The 20,930-nt window shown below is 35.7% G+C and overlaps 3 protein-coding genes across 6 annotated transcripts in view; 1 reads left to right on the forward strand and 2 right to left on the reverse strand.

Moving 5' to 3' along the window:
* The window catches only part of LOC142352235 (nucleoporin p54-like), a 608,913-nt gene that overhangs the window by 388,641 nt on the left and 199,342 nt on the right, over positions 1 to 20,930 (forward strand). The gene's annotated exons all lie outside the window — the stretch shown is intronic.
* Positions 1 to 20,930, reverse strand: part of LOC142352233 (sec1 family domain-containing protein 1-like) — a 354,741-nt gene that overhangs the window by 62,945 nt on the left and 270,866 nt on the right. The window contains exon 1 of one of the 2 annotated variants that reach the window (XM_075404693.1): positions 11,108 to 11,113. The exons of the other annotated variant lie outside the window; for it this stretch is intronic. The gene's annotated coding sequence lies outside the window, so the exon portion shown is untranslated. Of the gene's footprint in view, positions 1 to 11,107; positions 11,114 to 20,930 lie in introns of those variants that run through there. 2 annotated transcript variants of the gene reach the window in all.
* Positions 1 to 20,930, reverse strand: part of LOC142352237 (sec1 family domain-containing protein 1-like) — a 53,110-nt gene that overhangs the window by 8,356 nt on the left and 23,824 nt on the right. Inside the window, exons 5-8 of the mRNA XM_075404700.1 lie at positions 3,350 to 3,440; positions 3,162 to 3,284; positions 2,199 to 2,286; positions 258 to 403 (exon numbers count right to left, since the gene is read on the reverse strand). Of these exons, the coding sequence (XP_075260815.1) occupies positions 258 to 403; positions 2,199 to 2,286; positions 3,162 to 3,284; positions 3,350 to 3,440 (448 nt within the window). The remainder of the gene's footprint in view (positions 1 to 257; positions 404 to 2,198; positions 2,287 to 3,161; positions 3,285 to 3,349; positions 3,441 to 20,930) is intronic.

The following is a 20,930-nucleotide window of genomic DNA, read 5'->3' on the forward strand; positions in this document are numbered from 1 at the left end:
TAAAATAGCAATTGAATTTTTTTTTATCGCCATCTGTAATATTTGATCGAACTTGCGTTTCTCTTGGATAAAAATATAAAAAATATCATTAAAAAGGTTTTGTCAATTGGGAACATCAAAAAAAATTATCTCATTAATTCATATGAGAAGAAAACTTAACTGTCCTCGCGAAAACAACAGGCTGTGCCCAGGTGTGGGACCGGTTGCATAAAGTGTTGAAAACGTTGGAACAATGAAAAAACGAGGTTTGTAGTTACCTGTGCCAGCATTTCTGCGGCTGTCTCCTTGGGTGCCCTTATTATGGGTAAGGTGCCCAGAGTAACACACATTGAGAAGAGACTTTCAGCCATCAAATGAAGACTCTCCTCTATCTCACTATCTGTTGTCTTAGATGAGTTGAGATCTAAATCCCAAGTCAGGTCAAAGTTTATATCAGGTCACATTGTTTTAAATACTATATTGCTAATTTCAAATAGTATATTACCAGACAATATACTGTCAAATCTGTATTCGATTCACGTGGAATAATTAATCAATTATGTGTGCACTACCAACATGGAAGTCCTTCAGCCTTGCATCCTTAATCTTTTTTTGATGACATGGAAGAGAAACCACATACTGCTGGTAAACAATTCAATTCAACTATACATAAATTCATCTCATTTCGGACGGTTTTGCATAGCCCGAGAATCAACACTTAGAACGCCAAAATAACTGCTTCCTTGTTTCTTTACTCGTACAATGTTACAAACAAGTAATTGATATAAATAAGGGTTAACACCAAGAGGACAAAGAACGGGATCAGATAGATCCTTTTTTCCACCTTGCTCATTTGATTCTAACCCAAGACACTTTAAACATAACCGGCAGATTGCCGGAATAGCTGCGAAAGAATAGACCTGCGTGCCATATAATACAGATAGAAACAGATACAGATCTAAATTGAAAAAAAAAATCGACGCCGCTCAAAAACTAGGCTTAAAAACAGCGATAAATTCAGCGATAAATTAATAAAGCTTGTTAAAATTCATTCCACAGAAGCCTCTTATTAGGGACCTTTACTGCACATAGGAGTTCCTTTGACCTTAAACAAATTCAAATTAAACTTAAGTTTTAAAGGGCAAAAGTCATTTTATTGAGTGAGGTAAGTCACGTATGATCAAAATCTAATCACGCAAATAACCTAAAAACTTTCGCTAAAGTGAGTGAGAAATGACGTCACGCGCGCAAATGCTGTTAGTGAGAGGAAGAAGTCATTCAGAAAATTTGACTTTTTCAGCTTTGCTGTGTGAACAAATGTAAAACGAAAAAAGAGCGTCAGACGACGAAACGAAAAACATAGCAGGACAAGTCCTGACGTACAATTCAAAGAATTTTCATTGACTTAACAAACAACTAGACCTAGAACGGACAATGAGTGAATTGGGAAAACTATTTCTAAAAAAATCAGATGATAAAAAAAACAAAAAAAAACAGAAAATCAATGTCAAAATGCTGCTAGGGAGAACAAAAAACCACTAGTAAGATATGTATTTTTGATTCTAACAAAAAATAGGTCCAGAATGTGCTGTGAATGGATTGAGAAAGCTATTTAGAAAAAAATCCGATCCAAAAAATCGAAACAACAGTAAAAATCAGAGTGAAATTTCCGCATGTGAACAAAAAACCACTACCGAGAAACCGAATTTTTGTTCAAACACCGTTTTCTCACTCTACTTTAAAATTAGAGCGAAAAAAATTCACGCCGCAAAACCACTCGCTTTTTCGCTCCATTTCCTGTTTCGGCGTGACCAAAATCACTACTCCAATTTGACTTCAAAAATCATGAAAATGTGTGAACAGATCTTAAAAAAAAGACAGCGCCCCAATACAATTCAAATTCTTTGAATTGTAAAAATTCTTTGAATTGTAAAAAACCAAGAGCACCGCAATATAGCTGCGCTCAGCTTACAGCTTCTCAGCTATAATAAAAATAGCGATAAGTCCACCAGGACTCCTAAGCTGGAATCGTACACATCCAATCCCCGCTACTATTTTTTTCTAAAAGTCAAAGCGTGTTCACCAATACTTTTAAGGTAATGACGACTCATATCTTTTCACGTAGAATCTAGCTCTGATCTTTGACGCCATAGACAGATAGACAACCTAACTTCGAAGAAAAAGGAAGAACCTGTTGTGCTGATTGAATGGGCACTAACTGTGGTATGAAATGACGTCTCTGTTGCTGTGTCGGAGTGTGAACAAACATGGCTCCAAAGCGATGAAGTTCAGATACTGGTCAAACACCTAAAACAATTGACAAATTCAACGGAATATTCGAACAAATTATTGCGCTTTGAAGAGGGCTCGACAATACACGTCGCTTATCCTGAATCTGATTTCTGAATTAGAGATATTGAAATGGAGGTCCAGGTGCAACTGCAGGTCATTTCAATTCTCAGAGCACTTTTTGTCTCAAAAACTAGGGCTAAGAAAAATAGTTCTCTATTGAATCCATCACCAAGTCTGACACTTTAAAATTTGCATTGAAATTGTGATTCAATTACTTCCTCGGTTATAAAAGGTGCTAAAACCTCTCCATAATCATCATCAGCGTCATCACTCCATTGTTCATTTTGCAAAAAGCGTAAGGTTTAAATTGAAATTCGTCAATGACAATGATATTTCCGAGAGATAATTGATTGTGCGCACCAAATCAAAAAGTATAGTTTCAATTTGTTCTCTGAGGGACTTGGAGTTATTAATGAACTAATTTGTCACCGAATCAAAAAGGAAAACCAACCACCACACTTGATTTTCAGTTCCTTCGATTTTTTTAACCATATGGAGTACGGCAGAAACCAAAGTTAGGTAACCAGCAGAACGACGTTTATTCTGAACTCTAACAACTGACTGTTTATGTATGTTAATGTATTGCTCCAACCGGAACAGGAAGAAAGGATTTGTATATAGGCCGACGCAACTTGAGTGTGCATATCTGATCAGCAAATCGAAATTTCAGCATCTCTCAGTAATTCTTCTATGCGTAATTTTTTTATGCGTTAACTTATTAACCAGTAAAACTCCTCAGTATGTTCATCAAAATATATTTGATGAATATGATCACCTTGGATACTGTGCTGTATTACCTTCGAAGAAGTTAATTATCAAAAATATCTAACCTTTGCAATTAAATTAGCAGAATTGGTTTGAACTGTTCGTGTTGCAAGATCTTCAAGCAGCCTCCGTGGTACTTGACCGATAAAATTGAGATGGAACTTCTCGTATAAATTACTACCACAATCCTAAAATTACTCAAACTCAAACACTACTCTATGCTTTCAAGTTTTTCAAAAAATGAAGAACGTACTGTACTGATTCTTTGGATGTTTTCTTCACTCGGAATGCAGAAGTATATTGCTGGTACATCTTCAATTGCCTCTCTTTCTGAATGTATCAGCCTAAACATCCATTTTTTTAAAACTTTTGAAAAATAATTTTTAAAATTAATTTTTAAAAAGAGTAAAATTTTTTTTATAAATAAGCACAGGGTATAAGCTTATACAATTATACTATAAATTTATACTTTTTAAACATTATACATTTATATCTTTTCGGACAAAAATGACTTCGTATTTTTTCACTCTTAAGGAGAAATTACTAAGATAAACACGAGGAATCTTGAGCTCTGAAAATTAAAGATAGTTATAAAAAGGACAATATACGTTAGCATCCCAATCATTTGTGCACCCTATTTATAAAAGTTCATACATATCCAACAATGTTCAGACGATTTGATCTCATTGTAATCGAGTTCGAATTTATTTTCCCGCCACTAGTTTTAATTTTTTTCTGAAGCCATGGAACTTCAAATGTAGCTTTTAAGTGCATTACCATTCACCAATTGTTATCACTGCATAAAAATATATTTGGCGAATTCTTGAATTGCTTTATTTAAGAGTGTATTGCTGCAAATTCGCAAGTAATAAATTATGATAAAAAAGGAAGATCGATTATGAGCGTTTGCAGTTAATGTTCTTGCTTGCTAATCTGAAATAATAATCGTGAATTTTTGTAACAAAAAAACACGTGTGTAGAAGAAAACTCAATAATTGAGCTATGTAAATACTGAAATTTGTTAGTGAAAATGTTTGTTAGTTAAAAATTTACTTTAATAATTGTTTTGAAAGATCAGGATATAGCTTCAATTTTAATACAAAAATAGCACACAACATCTATACAAGGATTGCACGAACTGAGCCAATTATGCAGCGCACATGTTTTCCGCGAAAAAAGATATTCATTTTCCCAATTCCTAAAAATTGAGCAGCTAACAGTTTAAATGAGCCAATAACACGAGCCTGGCTTAAAAACGTAGCCTCTAGTCCAAAACAGAAAATCACCAGGTACAGAAAATATAAAAACTAACCGACGAACGTCGGGCGAATTGCTATCAAACGAATCGAAGGTTGATTTGGTAGCAGAGAGCTTCGGCTTAGTAAGGCTAGCTTGAGCTGAACTGAGGGAAGATCGAATTGGATGCATCACAGCTTAGGCGGGAGGGGGTTGGGGTGAGCAGCGATGGGGCGTGGGTTCAAAAGTGAACCAGAAAACTATCGACCCATATCAGTCACACCAACTCTAGCAAAAATTTTTGAGCGATTACTACCTGAACAACCTAACTCTTAATGGTCTGATTCGGATTTCAAAAGCAAAATGCCTGTCTCGATACCATCATTTCATTAACTGAAAAAATAAACCAATGCGTTGACGAAAACGAAATTGTTGTCACACTTTTTTTAGATTGAGCAAAGGCTTTCAACTCGATATCTATAGATGTTTTTATTAACAAAATAAAAAACGTACGGAATTGGAGAGAATGCAATTAAACTCCTTCCTTTGTGATAGAAAACAGTGTGTAAAAAATGGGATAGCAAAATCAGATTGGGTTGTCATAAATCACGGTGTTCCTCAGGGAACTGTCTTAGGGCCTTTAATTTTTATACGTTGTCAACGAATTCAGTGAAGCTGTATCAACGAATTGTGATGTATTACAGTTGGCCGACGATACAGCAATTCTATGTCATGCAAAGAATGAAGCAAATTTGCAGCCAATAACTGAAGATACATTAAACAGGACAGATCAATATATAAAACAAAACAGGTTAACCTTGAATGAGGAAAAAAACGGAGTTAATGGTGTTAAGGAATGAAAAATTGCCAATCATTGAAACTGTCGATTTCAACGGACACCGATTGGAAGCATCTGAAAAATCTAGATATTTAGGTGTAATAATTGATAGTGAACTGACATACCAAAATCAACTAAGGTTGTCAGTAAAATGGCTTCAGCAATCAAATCATTTAGTTCGTTATCAGGTACCATTAAAAACAAGAAAAAATCTTTTCAAATCTCTAGTTTTATCTCATTTCGATTTTAGTGCGATTTTTTGAATTTACCATCTTACTCTATTGACAGAATTACCAAACAGATAAACTGGGGCATAAAAATTTGTTTTATGAAAACCAAATACGATACTGCCAGAGATCTACTTCTGGAGACTACAAATCTTCCAGCAGAGCTCCAAATAACACGGGTGTCATTAAATAGGTTTTTCAATATTCTCCAACAAACAAGAAATCGCTCTAATAAACATTTCAGATTTTTGAAAAATTTGCCAATTATTGCAAACAAACGAACCCATAACCTTTTCTTAGAACAAAAATGTGAGTCAAAATGGAGTAATGGTTCAATTGTTCGTAATTTTATTCGAAAATGGAACAGACTTCCAATTACAATTAGAAAAGAAACGTCGAAGACCAAATTTAAACAAAAAGTTACAGCGGAAATGCTTAAACGACACGAAAGAGTTCCAATAGACAGAAGGGTTGCAAGATTCAAACAAATTTTTTATTTAAATATATTAAGAAAACCGAACCTTAGTTTGTTATGAATTAGAAAATAATAATGTTTGATTAATAAATCTATAACATGTAACATTAACCAAGCGGTTTTTTTTTAATTTACATGTTTCAGGTTTTAAAAAAAGAGGTGGCAGCCAGGTGGTTAAGGGGTGTGGTGGACGAGAGGCGAAACACGAGAGGACCAAAACTGCTTTTCAAACCATAAGTTATGACTTATCAACGGCTTTGGTGAATTGTACAATTAGAGACTAGTGAAGCCCTAAGAAAACTACCCAACAAAGTCAAGCCCCATGGTCCTGATCTTTTAACCCCTGTTTTTAGGACCGAGTCGGAAGCATCAGATGAAAAATTGATCCAGAAAAAAAAATGTCACCAAAAAGACCACAACCTATGAACGTTACCATCTTTTGTTGAGAGCAATTATTATTTAAATTATATTATTTCGGAGCGGACACAAATTAGAATTTTAGCCGTATAATCACTATTTTTCATTATTTGATGAATAACCTTTAATCTGATTTATAGAACAACAGACACACTTACAACGTCTAAACATTTCAACCTTAATTTGAAAGAAAATGAAGTACAGAAAAGTTGTATGTTCATCTATTATTTCTCTTTGAAAGTCCGTTTAAAAATTCTTAATAAAGTATACCGTTTTCTCACAAGAAATCGGAAATATAGCTCATAAATGCAGAGTTATATTGACCTATCTTCCTGCCTTTCTTCAGATTTTTTTCCATACATGAAAACGCAATACCACAGCCTACCTTTACAAAAACACCTATAGAAATGATGAAGTTTTTTTCAAAGTGACAGCGCAAAAAGACCCCTTACAATTTTTAAATTGTAATGGTTAGCATTGTCACACTTTTTTTAGATTGAGCAAAGGCTTTCAACTCGATATCTATAGATGTTTTTATTAACAAAATAAAAAACGTATGGAATTGGAGAGAATGCAATTAAACTCCTTCCTTTGTGATAGAAAACAGTGTGTAAAAAATGGGATAGCAAAATCAGATTGGGTTGTCATAAATCACGGTGTTCCTCAGGGAACTGTCTTAGGGCCTTTAATTTTTATACGTTGTCAACGAATTCAGTGAAGCTGCATCAACGAATTGTGATGTATTACAGTTGGCCGACGATACAGCAATTCTATGTCATGCAAAGAATGAAGCAAATTTGCAGCCAATAACTGAAGATACATTAAACAGGACAGATCAATATATAAAACAAAACAGGTTAACCTTGAATGAGGAAAAAAACGGAGTTAATGGTGTTAAGGAATGAAAAATTGCCAATCATTGAAACTGTCGATTTCAACGGACACCGATTGGAAGCATCTGAAAAATCTAGATATTTAGGTGTAATAATTGATAGTGAACTGACATACCAAAATCAACTAAGGTTGTCAGTAAAATGGCTTCAGCAATCAAATCATTTAGTTCGTTATCAGGTACCATTAAAAACAAGAAAAAATCTTTTCAAATCTCTAGTTTTATCTCATTTCGATTTTAGTGCGATTTTTTGAATTTACCATCTTACTCTATTGACAGAATTACCAAACAGATAAACTGGGGCATAAAAATTTGTTTTATGAAAACCAAATACGATACTACCAGAGATCTACTTCTGGAGACTACAAATCTTCCAGCAGAGCTCCAAATAACACGGGTGTCATTAAATAGGTTTTTCAATATTCTCCAACAAACAAGAAATCGCTCTAATAAACATTTCAGATTTTTGAAAAACTTGCCAATTATTGCAAACAAACGAACCCATAACCTTTTCTTAGAACAAAAATGTGAGTCAAAATGGAGTAATGGTTCAATTGTTCGTAACTTTATTCGAAAATGGAACAGACTTCCAATTACAATTAGAAAAGAAACGTCGAAGACCAAATTATAACAAAAAGTTACAGCGGAAATGCTTAAACGACACGAAAGAGTTCCAATAGACAGAAGGGTTGCAAGATTCAAACAATTTTTTTATTTAAATATATTAAGAAAACCGAACCTTAGTTTGTTATGAATTAGAAAATAATAATGTTTGATTAATAAATCTATAACATGTAACATTAACCAAGCGGTTTTTTTTAATTTACATGTTTCAGGTTTTAAAAAAAGAGGTGGCAGCCAGGTGGTTAAGGGGTGTGGTGGACGAGAGGCGAAACACGAGAGGACCAAAACTGCTTTTCAAACCATAAGTTATGACTTATCAACGGCTTTGGTGAATTGTACAATTAGAGACCAGTGAAGCCCTAAGAAAACTACCCAACAAAGTCAAGCCCCATGGTCCTGATCTTTTAACCCCTGTTTTGAGGACCGAGTCGAAAGCATCAGATGAAAAATTGATCCAGAAAAAAAATGTCACCAAAAAGACCACAACCTATGAACGTTACCATCTTTTGTTGAGAGCAATTATTATTTAAATTATATTATTTCGGAGCGGACACAAATTAGAATTTTAGCCGTATAATCACTATTTTTCATTATTTGATGAATAACCTTTAATCTGATTTATAGAACAACAGACACACTTACAACGTCTAAACATTTCAACCTTAATTTGAAAGAAAATGAAGTACAAAAAAGTTGTATGTTCATCTATTATTTCTCTTTGAAAGTCCGTTTAAAAATTCTTAATAAAGTATACCGTTTTCTCACAAGAAATCGGAAATATAGCTCATAAATGCAGAGTTATATTGACCTATCTTCCTGCCTTTCTTCAGATTTTTTTCCATACATGAAAACGCAATACCACAGCCTACCTTTACAAAAACACCTATAGAAATGATGAAGTTTTTTTCAAAGTGACAGCGCAAAAAGACCCCTTACAATTTTTAAATTGTAATGGTTAGCATTGTCACACTTTTTTTAGATTGAGCAAAGGCTTTCAACTCGATATCTATAGATGTTTTTATTAACAAAATAAAAAACGTATGGAATTGGAGAGAATGCAATTAAACTCCTTCCTTTGTGATAGAAAACAGTGTGTAAAAAATGGGATAGCAAAATCAGATTGGGTTGTCATAAATCACGGTGTTCCTCAGGGAACTGTCTTAGGGCCTTTAATTTTTATACGTTGTCAACGAATTCAGTGAAGCTGCATCAACGAATTGTGATGTATTACAGTTGGCCGACGATACAGCAATTCTATGTCATGCAAAGAATGAAGCAAATTTGCAGCCAATAACTGAAGATACATTAAACAGGACAGATCAATATATAAAACAAAACAGGTTAACCTTGAATGAGGAAAAAAACGGAGTTAATGGTGTTAAGGAATGAAAAATTGCCAATCATTGAAACTGTCGATTTCAACGGACACCGATTGGAAGCATCTGAAAAATCTAGATATTTAGGTGTAATAATTGATAGTGAACTGACATACCAAAATCAACTAAGGTTGTCAGTAAAATGGCTTCAGCAATCAGATCATTTGGTTCGTTATCAGGTACCATTAAAAACAAGAAAAAAACTTTTCAAATCTCTAGTTTTATCTCATTTCGATTTTAGTGCGATTTTTTGAATTTACCATCTTACTCTATTGACAGAATTACCAAACAGATAAACTGGGGCATAAAAATTTGTTTTATGAAAACCAAATACGATACTGCCAGAGATCTACTTCTGGAGACCACAAATCTTCCAGCAGAGCTCCAAATAACACGGGTGTCATTAAATAGGTTTTTCAATATTCTCCAACAAACAAGAAATCGCTCTAATAAACATTTCAGATTTTTGAAAAACTTGCCAATTATTGCAAACAAACGAACCCATAACCTTTTCTTAGAACAAAAATGTGAGTCAAAATGGAGTAATGGTTCAATTGTTCGTAACTTTATTCGAAAATGGAACAGACTTCCAATTACAATTAGAAAAGAAACGTCGAAGACCAAATTAAAACAAAAAGTTACAGCGGAAATGCTTAAACGACACGAAAGAGTTCCAATAGACAGAAGGGTTGCAAGATTCAAACAATTTTTTTATTTAAATATATTAAGAAAACCGAACCTTAGTTTGTTATGAATTAGAAAATAAAAATGTTTGATTAATAAATCTATAACATGTAACATTAACCAAGCGGTTTTTTTTAATTTACATGTTTCAGGTTTTAAAAAAAGAGGTGGCAGCCGGGTGGTTAAGGGGTGTGGTGGACGAGAGGCGAAACACGAGAGGACCAAAACTGCTTTTCAAACCATAAGTTATGACTTATCAACGGCTTTGGTGAATTGTACAATTAGAGACTAGTGAAGCCCTAAGAAAACTACCCAACAAAGTCAAGCCCCATGGTCCTGATCTTTTAACCCCTGTTTTTAGGACCGAGTCGGAAGCATCAGATGAAAAATTGATCCAGAAAAAAAAATGTCACCAAAAAGACCACAACCTATGAACGTTACCATCTTTTGTTGAGAGCAATTATTATTTAAATTATATTATTTCGGAGCGGACACAAATTAGAATTTTAGCCGTATAATCACTATTTTTCATTATTTGATGAATAACCTTTAATCTGATTTATAGAACAACAGACACACTTACAACGTCTAAACATTTCAACCTTAATTTGAAAGAAAATGAAGTACAGAAAAGTTGTATGTTCATCTATTATTTCTCTTTGAAAGTCCGTTTAAAAATTCTTAATAAAGTATACCGTTTTCTCACAAGAAATCGGAAATATAGCTCATAAATGCAGAGTTATATTGACCTATCTTCCTGCCTTTCTTCAGATTTTTTTCCATACATGAAAACGCAATACCACAGCCTACCTTTACAAAAACACCTATAGAAATGATGAAGTTTTTTTCAAAGTGACAGCGCAAAAAGACCCCTTACAATTTTTAAATTGTAATGGTTAGCATTGACAAGGTTAAGAAGGTTGGGATGGTTAGAATTGTATTTAGACAAGCTGAAAGTTGAAACACTAGTAATAAAACAGAGTTCATCCTCAAAGCTATTATAGTCGAAAAAATGCACCTTATCAGCTATTCCGAATTCAGCCCAATTTCGCCTTCATAATCAAACATTCACAACGAATTTGTTATCACAGCAAAACAAATAAGGCAAAATTTCATTTTAAAGAGCAACATGTGAGCAATACAATTAAATTAATTGCAGAATTTTTTTTAATTAATTGAAAAAATTTAGATAAATCGAAAAATGTGATGGAGGCTTATTTTTACCTTGTCTTCTGAAAAAGAATTTAATAAGTTGAAGACCCTATCTCTCCTGTTGATCACAATTACCAAACTGAAGAAATTCAATTTAGCTGAATCGTATATAAGAATTTTAAGTAAACAAATTTTCTGCTATCTTTTTACTTCTACATTTTAAATCCGTTTATCAGCTATTTGAGCCTTTTTTAGAGAAGAATTTATTTCTTTGATCAAGTACCAAATAAGTAACAACAAGTACAAAAAATAAACGCAAACATTAACTCGTACAAACACGATCAAAGTTGACAGGCCGTAGGACTATTTTAACAAAGAAGTTGCTATGATAACAAAACATAGAAAAATGAAGAACTGGAATTAAAAAAGATAACTTAAAAGAAAAAAATTTTGCTCCAGCCGTCAAGATTTAAAAGCAGCCTAATTAAACCTCGTTAAGCCTACTGGAGGCATAAAATAGGCCTCCACCAATTTTTCTAAGTTTTTAAGAAGCAATTTTAGCGGGAAATTCAAAAATATTGAAAAATTGCAATAACTCGGAAACTAGAAGGAATTGAGAGCTCATATTTATTCACAAAAATCCTATTCCCAATGAACAGCGTAGAGAAACAAAAAATTTTTTGAATCAAGAGCTTGAAACTTTTATTTTTCCTCGAGAAATGAAAAAAATGCAGATATCTCCAACAAAATATTCAGTTTTACACTTTAGTAACTCTCTACAAGATACATCGATCGGTCACATTGGCTCAAAAAAAGAAAAGCAGGCGGATATGAAGTCCCTAAGCCCCAAATAAATTTGTAGAGGTGGAAGAACGACATCACGCACAAAACACTTGGATTCCTAAGAAATAATGCAAAAACCTCACTCATGGCGAGGTTTAATTCTAACAGAGTCGTCGCAGAAAACTCAACGGTTGCTGTGGGTGTAATAAAAATATTTGTGGGACAAACCAACAAAAATTGCCCCCCCCCCCCATATTATGCAGTAAAGCTCTAACAGATTATCGGTGACTTAATGCCCTCCGGGCTTTACCTACCTTTCTCGCTTATGGGGCTTAAAAATCAAATAGTCAGACTAAACTTCGATCAAGCAAAAAGCACGAAGACAAATTTAATTGCTACAAACACCGTTAGCGAGTAATTAAACAGCTCAGTTCTCGGAAAAGCAAAACATAGGCTACATAGGAGTGAGTTGTAATACAACAGATTTTAAGAAAAAACTACCAAGGCCGGACGACATGATAGTTGAAACTTTGGGCAAATTTACGTTAGTCTTAATAAGTGTGGTGTGCGGTGATTTCAAAAGGTTTTTTCGCACGTTTATTGAATGTTATTGCATGATATTTTAACAATATTTTAACTCGATTGATTTTGTATGTGCATGCACTGTAATTGTTCTCTAGATTTTAGCTTGGAGCGGTCGATTCAACGGATGATGGGCTGACAACTTATTTTCAAACTAGTAAGTTCAAAAACGATTTACTCAATTAATAATCTGTTACTGATTTGTAGAATAACAATAGCTCCGTGTGGTACAATTATTAGTTCCAAAAATTAGAGTAATATTAGCAAACAATTGAGGTGAGGCTTGTTTGTTTACATTAAGAAAGTTCTATATAAATATAACATGTTCAAAAAGGTTTATAATGAACGAAATTTTAAGGGACATCACACTCCCGTCCTTTCAAGTGCATCATTAATTGATGTCTTTTAAAATTTGAGTTTTATCTGTTTGGCCACAATAGTTCCAGTCCAGTGATGAGTTGAAAAAGTCCGAGTCATCAAAACTCTTGGTGATGCAGACACACGTAGAGCAAATAAATATTAATGAATTTGGAAGTACTCGTTGGCGAATCGTAGGATAAGTTGGGTTTAAGTTGTCTCGTCAGTATGTTATGACGTCATTGTACATCGTCTGGATCAACAAGTTGAGTTCAGCACAAGAAGTAGAACATCATTATTTTTACAAATTTATTTCATCAATCAGGCTTTAGTGTCCAGTTGGATGTCAACTATTGATTTTGATTGATTCAAAGATCTAGCAGACTTGAGTGATGTGACTGATTGTTTACTATGAGAAGGTGTTTTCCTCAGGTTGTCCTTAGTTTTTTCAGGTTCTAAGAGAGTCAATTTCTCTCCATCAAATTGATAAAATTGGTGGGTAGCACAGAAATTTTGCGAAATGGCATCAAAGACATTGTCATTAGCGTCACTATCACTATTATTGGTTTGACTTGTATGGGACTGTATTCATTCTTTCTCAGAAATTTTGGCAAATGTTTACGAATAAAAGTGAACTTGTGATATGCCCATATGAACAAGATGTGTAACAACAAATTCAGAAAGAAGGCAATGATTGTCAGTGATAATGATAACTTGATCGGAACATATTCATTCAGTCGACTTTTCAGAGTTGGTTTTAGTAAGGTCATATCAACAGTAAATGGTTTCGCAATTTGAATCAGATCTTGACTTGTTTTCACTTTGGGACCTCTTATTAGCTCAGCTCTCACTTTTCTGAGGAGATCGACTCCGGCTACTACTCGAGACTCGAAATAAGGAAGGTCTTCCACATCAGGTACTGCCTCCATCAAGTGCTCTAGTGGGTCCGGTAACTGAAAATCAATAATTTTTGCAGGAACTTTGTCGCACGCTTCCAAGTCCGATCGTATCTTTATATTGTCGCCGATGAAAACTTGCAAGTCACATTCCACCGTTATTATGCAGATCTTACATCCTGCAATTAAACGATTCCAGGACTTGTGCTTTGATTCTAGACTATACTCTCTCATCTCGTATGCATCTGAAGCTGATATCAGCCAGATACCATACCCAAGGTTTTCTGCTAGAACTTGAGTTGTAAGATAGAACACTTCCGTATCACAAGTCTCTGCAGCCTTCAGAGACGAGCTTAAGAACAAAGTTGCAAGGCATGAAGGATGATTCGATTGAGACGCGAGCGGCTCTTGACAAATTCTATACCTAGATGAGCCAAGACAACTGTCGAATTGATGCTGGGATAGAGTCCTTGATTCCATCTGGTCCTCCGAAATTGCTAGATATGGGTTTTTAACAACCCATCTTACAGCCATGCGGGGTTCCGTCTGGGGCATTGGGACTACTTTTGCACTATACGTCGAAAAAACAGTTGACGAGAAGCTAGAGGTATAGCGAGGGTTAAAATTAACCCTTCTCGTACCGTTAGAACATCTCTCAGAAGTTTAGCATCATAATATGAGATCAAGTCCGAATTTGGAGGAATAGCCAACGAAAGTCTGCTACCAGATGTTACCAACTCGCTTGCTACAGATTTCAAAATAGCTAAGAGTGACGACTTTGGTACAAGGGACATTGGAAGATGTTGCTGCAACAATGTCGGAATAGCGTTTAGGATGTTCGTTCTATAGGTGTAAACTGCGGACCTGTAGCTTTTCACATCAGAATATAGAAGCGAGAGTAATGAAGCGGTGGTGTCAAAATTGAAATTAAGTTGCTGGGTGGAAAAAAGCATTTGGGTACAATCTCGAAGCACGTGGAAATTGGTGTTAATTGCTTGAAATTGTTCTTCAATGATTTTCCAGTTGTTATTTTGCGTTGCTGTCATTTGCTGCTGGGCTTCTTCAATTTCTGCGAGTTTATTACTGACAACAAAAAATTTTTCGCCATTAGTTGTTTGCATTTTGGCTACATAGTCAACAATAGTGGTTGTAATTGTGCTTAAATGCTCAATATTTGCAGCATTTGTTTTTGCTTGGTCTTGACATGATCCGAATATTCCTGTTAACCCACAACCTGCTGATCCTCCCATCATTAAACCTGATCCAAACAGTCCAATCCCTGCCATAGCTAGAGCTCCCACATGTGCACCTCTTCTTTGTCTTGACTGCATTACTTCTTTATCGTTTTGTAGAAACGTAGCAGTTTCCTTTCTTAGCATGTCAATGTCTGATTTTGATTTTAACACTTCCTTCTGTATCTTGTTCAGGATCCAATCAACATTGTAACTGGAGGTGTTGGTCTTAAAACTTGTCGAGAATTCCAGAGGGCATAATGTTGATGGAAGTTTCCACTTGTTGTTAAGGTTCTTCAGTAATTCAGTGAGCTCTGTTTTCATACTAAAGTTGTACTTCGGAAAAGGAACTAGAAACTGGACTGGGATAAACTTTTCGGCAAGTAGAATTCTAGATTCTTCATTGAACATGATTCCCTTGCGAAGAACATCATCAAATTCCTGATGGTAGTCTTCCGAGTATGATAGGTGGATGGTTGTGAGTACGATGAATAAGACAACAAGCCTCATCTAAACACTTAACTTTGTAGTTTGCACAATTAACTTCAATCTTTCCTATTTCAGATAAAATTTAACTTCCTGTCTTTTTGTGAGTAGAGTGATTGAGTTCATAGTTGTTTAACTGAATGAGGTGAACCGTTTTGTGAAATGAGAATTGACTTTAAAATTGATTTCAGTTGAAAAATGTTCAAATTTGTTCTTGCTATCACCCTTGTATCTGCTGTCATGACCTGTACTGTTAAATGGCGGGAGCACACTATCTTTTGCTGTGCAAATGGCAGCTACGTTCAGCTTGACGGAATTCAGATTTGGAGTTCAACATCTCCCTCTGTTTGCCCAACACCAGATAACAATGGAGTTAACTGGGTTGCAATTGTTTTTCTTGCCATGACGGCAATTTGTTGCTGCCAGTGGACAGTGTGCCGCTTTTGGTACACCCTTTATAAATTCAGGCAGTATTTGGAAAGCGAAATAGATGTACCAGTACCTGAAGATTTCGAATTAGTAGATGTTTGAAGCACTGTTCTAATTGACTTGTAGTTGACTTAACAGTTTAGACATTGATTAATTGACCAAATTTTTGTACTTAAGGTTTTAGCTGGGCTAGTGCTCTCTTACTGTTCAGCGGTTTACTTTAACTTGTTGTAATTGCGAAAGTAATTTGGATTTGACTTTATTTAAATGGGAAAAATTGTTAATTGAAAGTTGATGTGTTAAATTAATCCTTCTTACACGAATCTAGTTAATTAATTCTGTGCCTTAACTAGATTCTAACCAAGAAATGTTGTGGCGGACGTGGTATCTTTTGCGTCAAATAAGGAAAAATGCGGAATTCAGCGGGCGTGTTGCCTGCTGCGCTGCGTCCAATAAGGATAAATGCGGAATTCAGCGGGCGTGTTGCCTGCTGCGTCAAATAGGAATAAGGTGTCTGTGTTCCTTAATTTATTATGTTTTCTTTAATGAATTTGCGGTCTGTTTTCCAGCTTAAAATGGAAAGAGTTCTATTCTCAGCTATCGTGTATTTTATTAAAAACGACGATTTTCCTCGGTATTCAGAATTTAAAGATTGTGAGGAAAGAGAGCTCTACAGAAACGCTTTCAAAAGTTTGCTCTGAAGAATGAGTCTCTAACTCATTGCTCAAAAGGAATAGTTCCATCACTCGAAGATGTAGATGAGTTCATGTCTAAAGCGCACTATAGCAAAAGCGGCAAACATTCGGAAAGCTAGTGCTCTTGTAACTGCGTTAACAAAAGCGGGTTTTGGAATGCCGAAACTCTTGGGTGGAATTAATCGTGTTGTAGAGGAGTAAGTAGTTTTATACCCGATCGTTGAAAATTTGCGGCTCTAATGAAGCTAAAATATTTACAATTTTTTTTGACAGGTTTCTTCGCTCCTGTCCTCATTGTTTTGCAACGAAGCATGTGAACGATCGATTTTTTGTTCAGAGCCTTAAGTTCGTCGTGCAGAAACATCTTTGCGAAATGCTTAAAATCAGTTGTCCGAAAGAACCCTTGAGCGAAAGTGTAACTGATTTATGCTTACTCGGGACTCCTGGCACTCCCAAATCAGTTTCTCAACAATACGGACAACGCTTGTTCTCTAGTGTTTATTACCTGCTTACAGGCAAAAAATCAGGTTAATTGATCAGTTGGAATTTCATTCGATATTTAGATTATCTGTCCTGAATTCCGATCTTATTTCTGACGGTTGTTTTCTAGTCGGAAAAGGAAAAAATTCCACCTGTCAGCGTCTGCGTGTTGCTTGCGGCAACAAAATGTTGGAACCAGCTTTCTTTTCGCTTTGTAAAGAGCAACTGAGCTATGTGCCGTCTATCTTCGAAATTGTCAAGAACAGAAATTCTTCTGACGCTGTCGGAGATCACTGAGTTGAAAAATCTATACTACTTTTGTGATTTTCAATGCTCTTATTCACGCAATGCCTCTGTTCTTTTAGTATCTGGGACTAGCATATCTGCTGCAAATTGACATTTGCGTTTATTTCCGTTATGAAAATGAGTCAGTGTTGCTGGGTTCGGTATTACTGCTCTGAAACTTCGCAGAACCGAGGTTCAGCCCTGCTTCTTTACATGGAACACCAGACTGTGAATGGAAATTCGGGGTATCATTGTAATCTCCTTACTGAAATACCGTCTCTTAGATACAAAAATTTTTTAGGTACAACGTCTCTTAGGTACAACGATTTTTTTGTCATCAATGAAGCGGAATTCGACGCTTCTTTCGTTAACGGGGACCTCGTTACAATGGTCCTCGTTGCGAAAAGAAACTAAGACTCAGTAAGGACTAGAACTCACTTAAAACTCATGAAATATCTCACAAACTGCATATTCAGGTCACGATCTCAGGATTGAATCTCATTTTTTCGTCTTTATCAATGCATTGTGAATAAAATTGATAATGTATTGTTGCTATAAACGTTTTTGTCTATCAATGATGAATCTGCAAGGCCACAAAAGAGTGTTAGAAAGAACTTGTGAAAGATTTTTGCCTAAATTTTTGCAGAAAACGGGTTTCCGCCGTACGCCAGCACTTCGAAAAAAAAGGTCAAAACCACTGAACGAGAGTGATCTAAACAGATTGGTATTGTAACTGTGAGCGTGCCGACCCCCCCCCCCCCCCTTTAAGGGTCTAAAAATCATTTTTTCACATAGAAAAATTTGGTCAAAAATCGTGATTTTTGAAAAATTTGCAAAAAATTAACTATTTAGAAACATAATTTAGGTTCTTTATTAGTTTGTCAGAAGCAACAAGAGTAAAATGCATCAGGGAGGACTGAAAAACCTTTTCTGTTATTATTTTTTCAAAGGTTTTTTCTTGCTTGCAAACTTGAATTGCACATAAAGTACTCTTGTTTTTGTTTTCGTTGTCAAACTAGGGACACTGACGTTATAATGAATAATACACCGGTAGGGAAAGACAGTAGGATGGTTCAACTAACTCCTCGCAGGTAACTAGAGTTTAGTTGTGCTATTCAATGTTTTTGGACATGTAAATAGATGTTTATTTTAGAGTTTTTGAATGTCTCAACAATAAGCTTACAGACTTGCGGCCATTCTAATCCCTCTGATGAACATTCTAGTTGGGGGAAAGCTAGTGACTCAATATTTTGGTCTAAAACTTGTTTTTTTTGAGCTCTGTTAAGCAAGTCTTGAGACATGAATATGACGGTCTGTCGAGCTTAGATTTTTTTGAAACCAAGTTGTAAACAAATCTCTGCTCTTTTTTGTCGTGAACTGAAATAAGCGACCATTCGGTCAAGGTTTCTGCTAGAACAGTGCTCGGTGGTACTACGATGTTCAATTTTTCAAGATTTGCAAGAGGTGAATCCATTGAAACTGCTTGTACTATTGAATTTTGACTTTTCAATGTCACTTGTAGTATAGAGCAAATTGAAATTAGGTTCAAACATTGATTTCATGTCACCTGATTTGTTTTTTTCTGCCTTTTCTTTGTTTAGTCTTGCTCTGCGCTTTGAGCCTGGTACTAATTGTAACAAAGGAGATGGTTCCTTTGGTGATTTTGTAAATCTAGTCTCTCTTTCTTGGACTGAAGTGCTCGTAGTTGGCGACTCACTTGCTTTCTTTTTTTTCACTTCGCTTAATATCATGTTTTGCTGCTCTTGATGGTCCTTGCTGATATGCTAATCGGCGAGTTGAATCTCTACTTGATGTTGTGATTGCGTCGTGTTTTTCTTGTCGAGTAAAAGTTGCGTGAGGAAGCACGAATCTGCCATCAACCATTGGTAATTCAATCGAAGTATAGCCCTTTCTTTTCGGTCTAACTACTGATTGTGGTTGCGTATCGGCCTCTGGAGGAAATCTTACACGTTTTGTAGTCTAGAAGGGGGTAACGGAGTTTCTGGAGTTTCCGAATCACTACCTCTTTGTTGATTTCTTTGAATTTCGGGCATTGGTTGATTTACTCTAGGGTTCTCTCTAGTCCCTCTCCTTTGAGTCATTGGCTCTTGAAATAGTTCAGGGAAATCAGCGAATGGGTTATCATCCTCTTGATTAACTGGTGGATTAGGCACCTGATTGTCTGCTTCTGCATCGTTGAAGACTATCATTTCTTCATTGTTGTTTCCAAAACCGTGAACATCAACGTCTGGGTTTTCTGGTTGGTCATATAGGTCGATTGGCTCGGGAAAAAATTGTTCCTGAACTGGGTCTGGAGGTTCTGGATTGAGTACAAGAGGTACCGGTTCCTGAAGTGGCACTATTGCTGGTGGTGCTACTGGTACAGCTGGAGCAGGAGGTATATCGTAGCTGAACGACGTAACTGATATTTGCTGTTCTTCTTGCTCTTGCTGTTCTGGTACATCCGTCATAAACGTATGCTCCAGGAGTTTTGGGATCTCTTCATCAAATAATTCAGGTTCTTGCCTATACTTTCCTAAAACAGGATCTGGAACAAATCGTTCTGGGTCAACGTTTGGCAAATCCTCTGGAGGTTCGTGCGGTTCGTACGACCTCAGTCTAATTCTGTGTATGCACTGAGTGAAATTGGTTCCTACTTTTCGAATAAGGTAGTTTGAATTTGTTAAAACTCTCTCTACTCTGTAAAGTGGTAACCAAACGTGCATAGACTTACTTCCAAAATCACTTTGATTCATCAATTTTGGGTTGAGAAGGAGACAAAATGAATGTAATTCTAACGGTTTTGCTTCAAATTTTGTGTCGTAATAGTTTCGATACTGATGGTAAGCATGAATTAGCTTTGACTTTGTTTCAGCAAACTTCTGTTGCATTGCATCTCTATCACAAAGTCAGACGTCGGGTCAAGTTTTCTAATAGACTTGTTGTTGAACCTTACGTCAAGTGGTTTTAGTGGCTCTCTTCCATGAAATATTGCCTTTGGAGAACATCCAATTGACGAGTAGTATGGCGTGTTGTGAATGTAAGTAGCGAGAGGCACATATAAGTGCCAATTGGACCACTGTTCGTTCGTGTTCAGTTTTAAAATTCTTTTCAAAGCGCTATGTGCTCTCTCTACTACTACTACACTTTGTGCGTGTTTTAGTGTTGCATGCCTGATCCTAATCTCTAGCAGCTTAGCGAGTTCATGCATAAGTTCGGCAACCAAGTTGTTTCCTAAGTCAGTGACGAGTGTATGTGGAATGTATGAATGCTCAAAAGATTTTGATGTCAGCAATTGTGCAAGCTTTTGTGCATTGAGGCATGTCAAGGGAACTGCAAATAAGTACTTAGAAAACACATCAATTCCTGCGAGAACATACTTAAATGTAGATGATTGGAATGGTCCTACAATATCTATTTGCATCATATCGCCTGGAAATGATTGCAAACCGGAAACTGGCTGTAAAAATGCTCTCAGGGCCTTGTTTGCTATCGCTTTTTGTTGAATACTTGTAAGACAGTTTTTAATCATCTGAATTAGGTATTCTGTGAAGCCTGGAAAGTAGAATCTCTGCCTAAATTCTTTTACTATTCTCACAATGCCAATATGGCCTGCTACTCTTGAATTATATAAGCGATACAGATCTTCCTTCCACAAATGCATTGGTAAGCAGTACTGTAAACGATC

This window comes from Convolutriloba macropyga, chromosome 13 (assembly GCF_964194025.1).
Source record: "Convolutriloba macropyga chromosome 13, txConMacr16.3, whole genome shotgun sequence".
Lineage (NCBI taxonomy): Eukaryota > Metazoa > Xenacoelomorpha > Acoela > Convolutidae > Convolutriloba > Convolutriloba macropyga.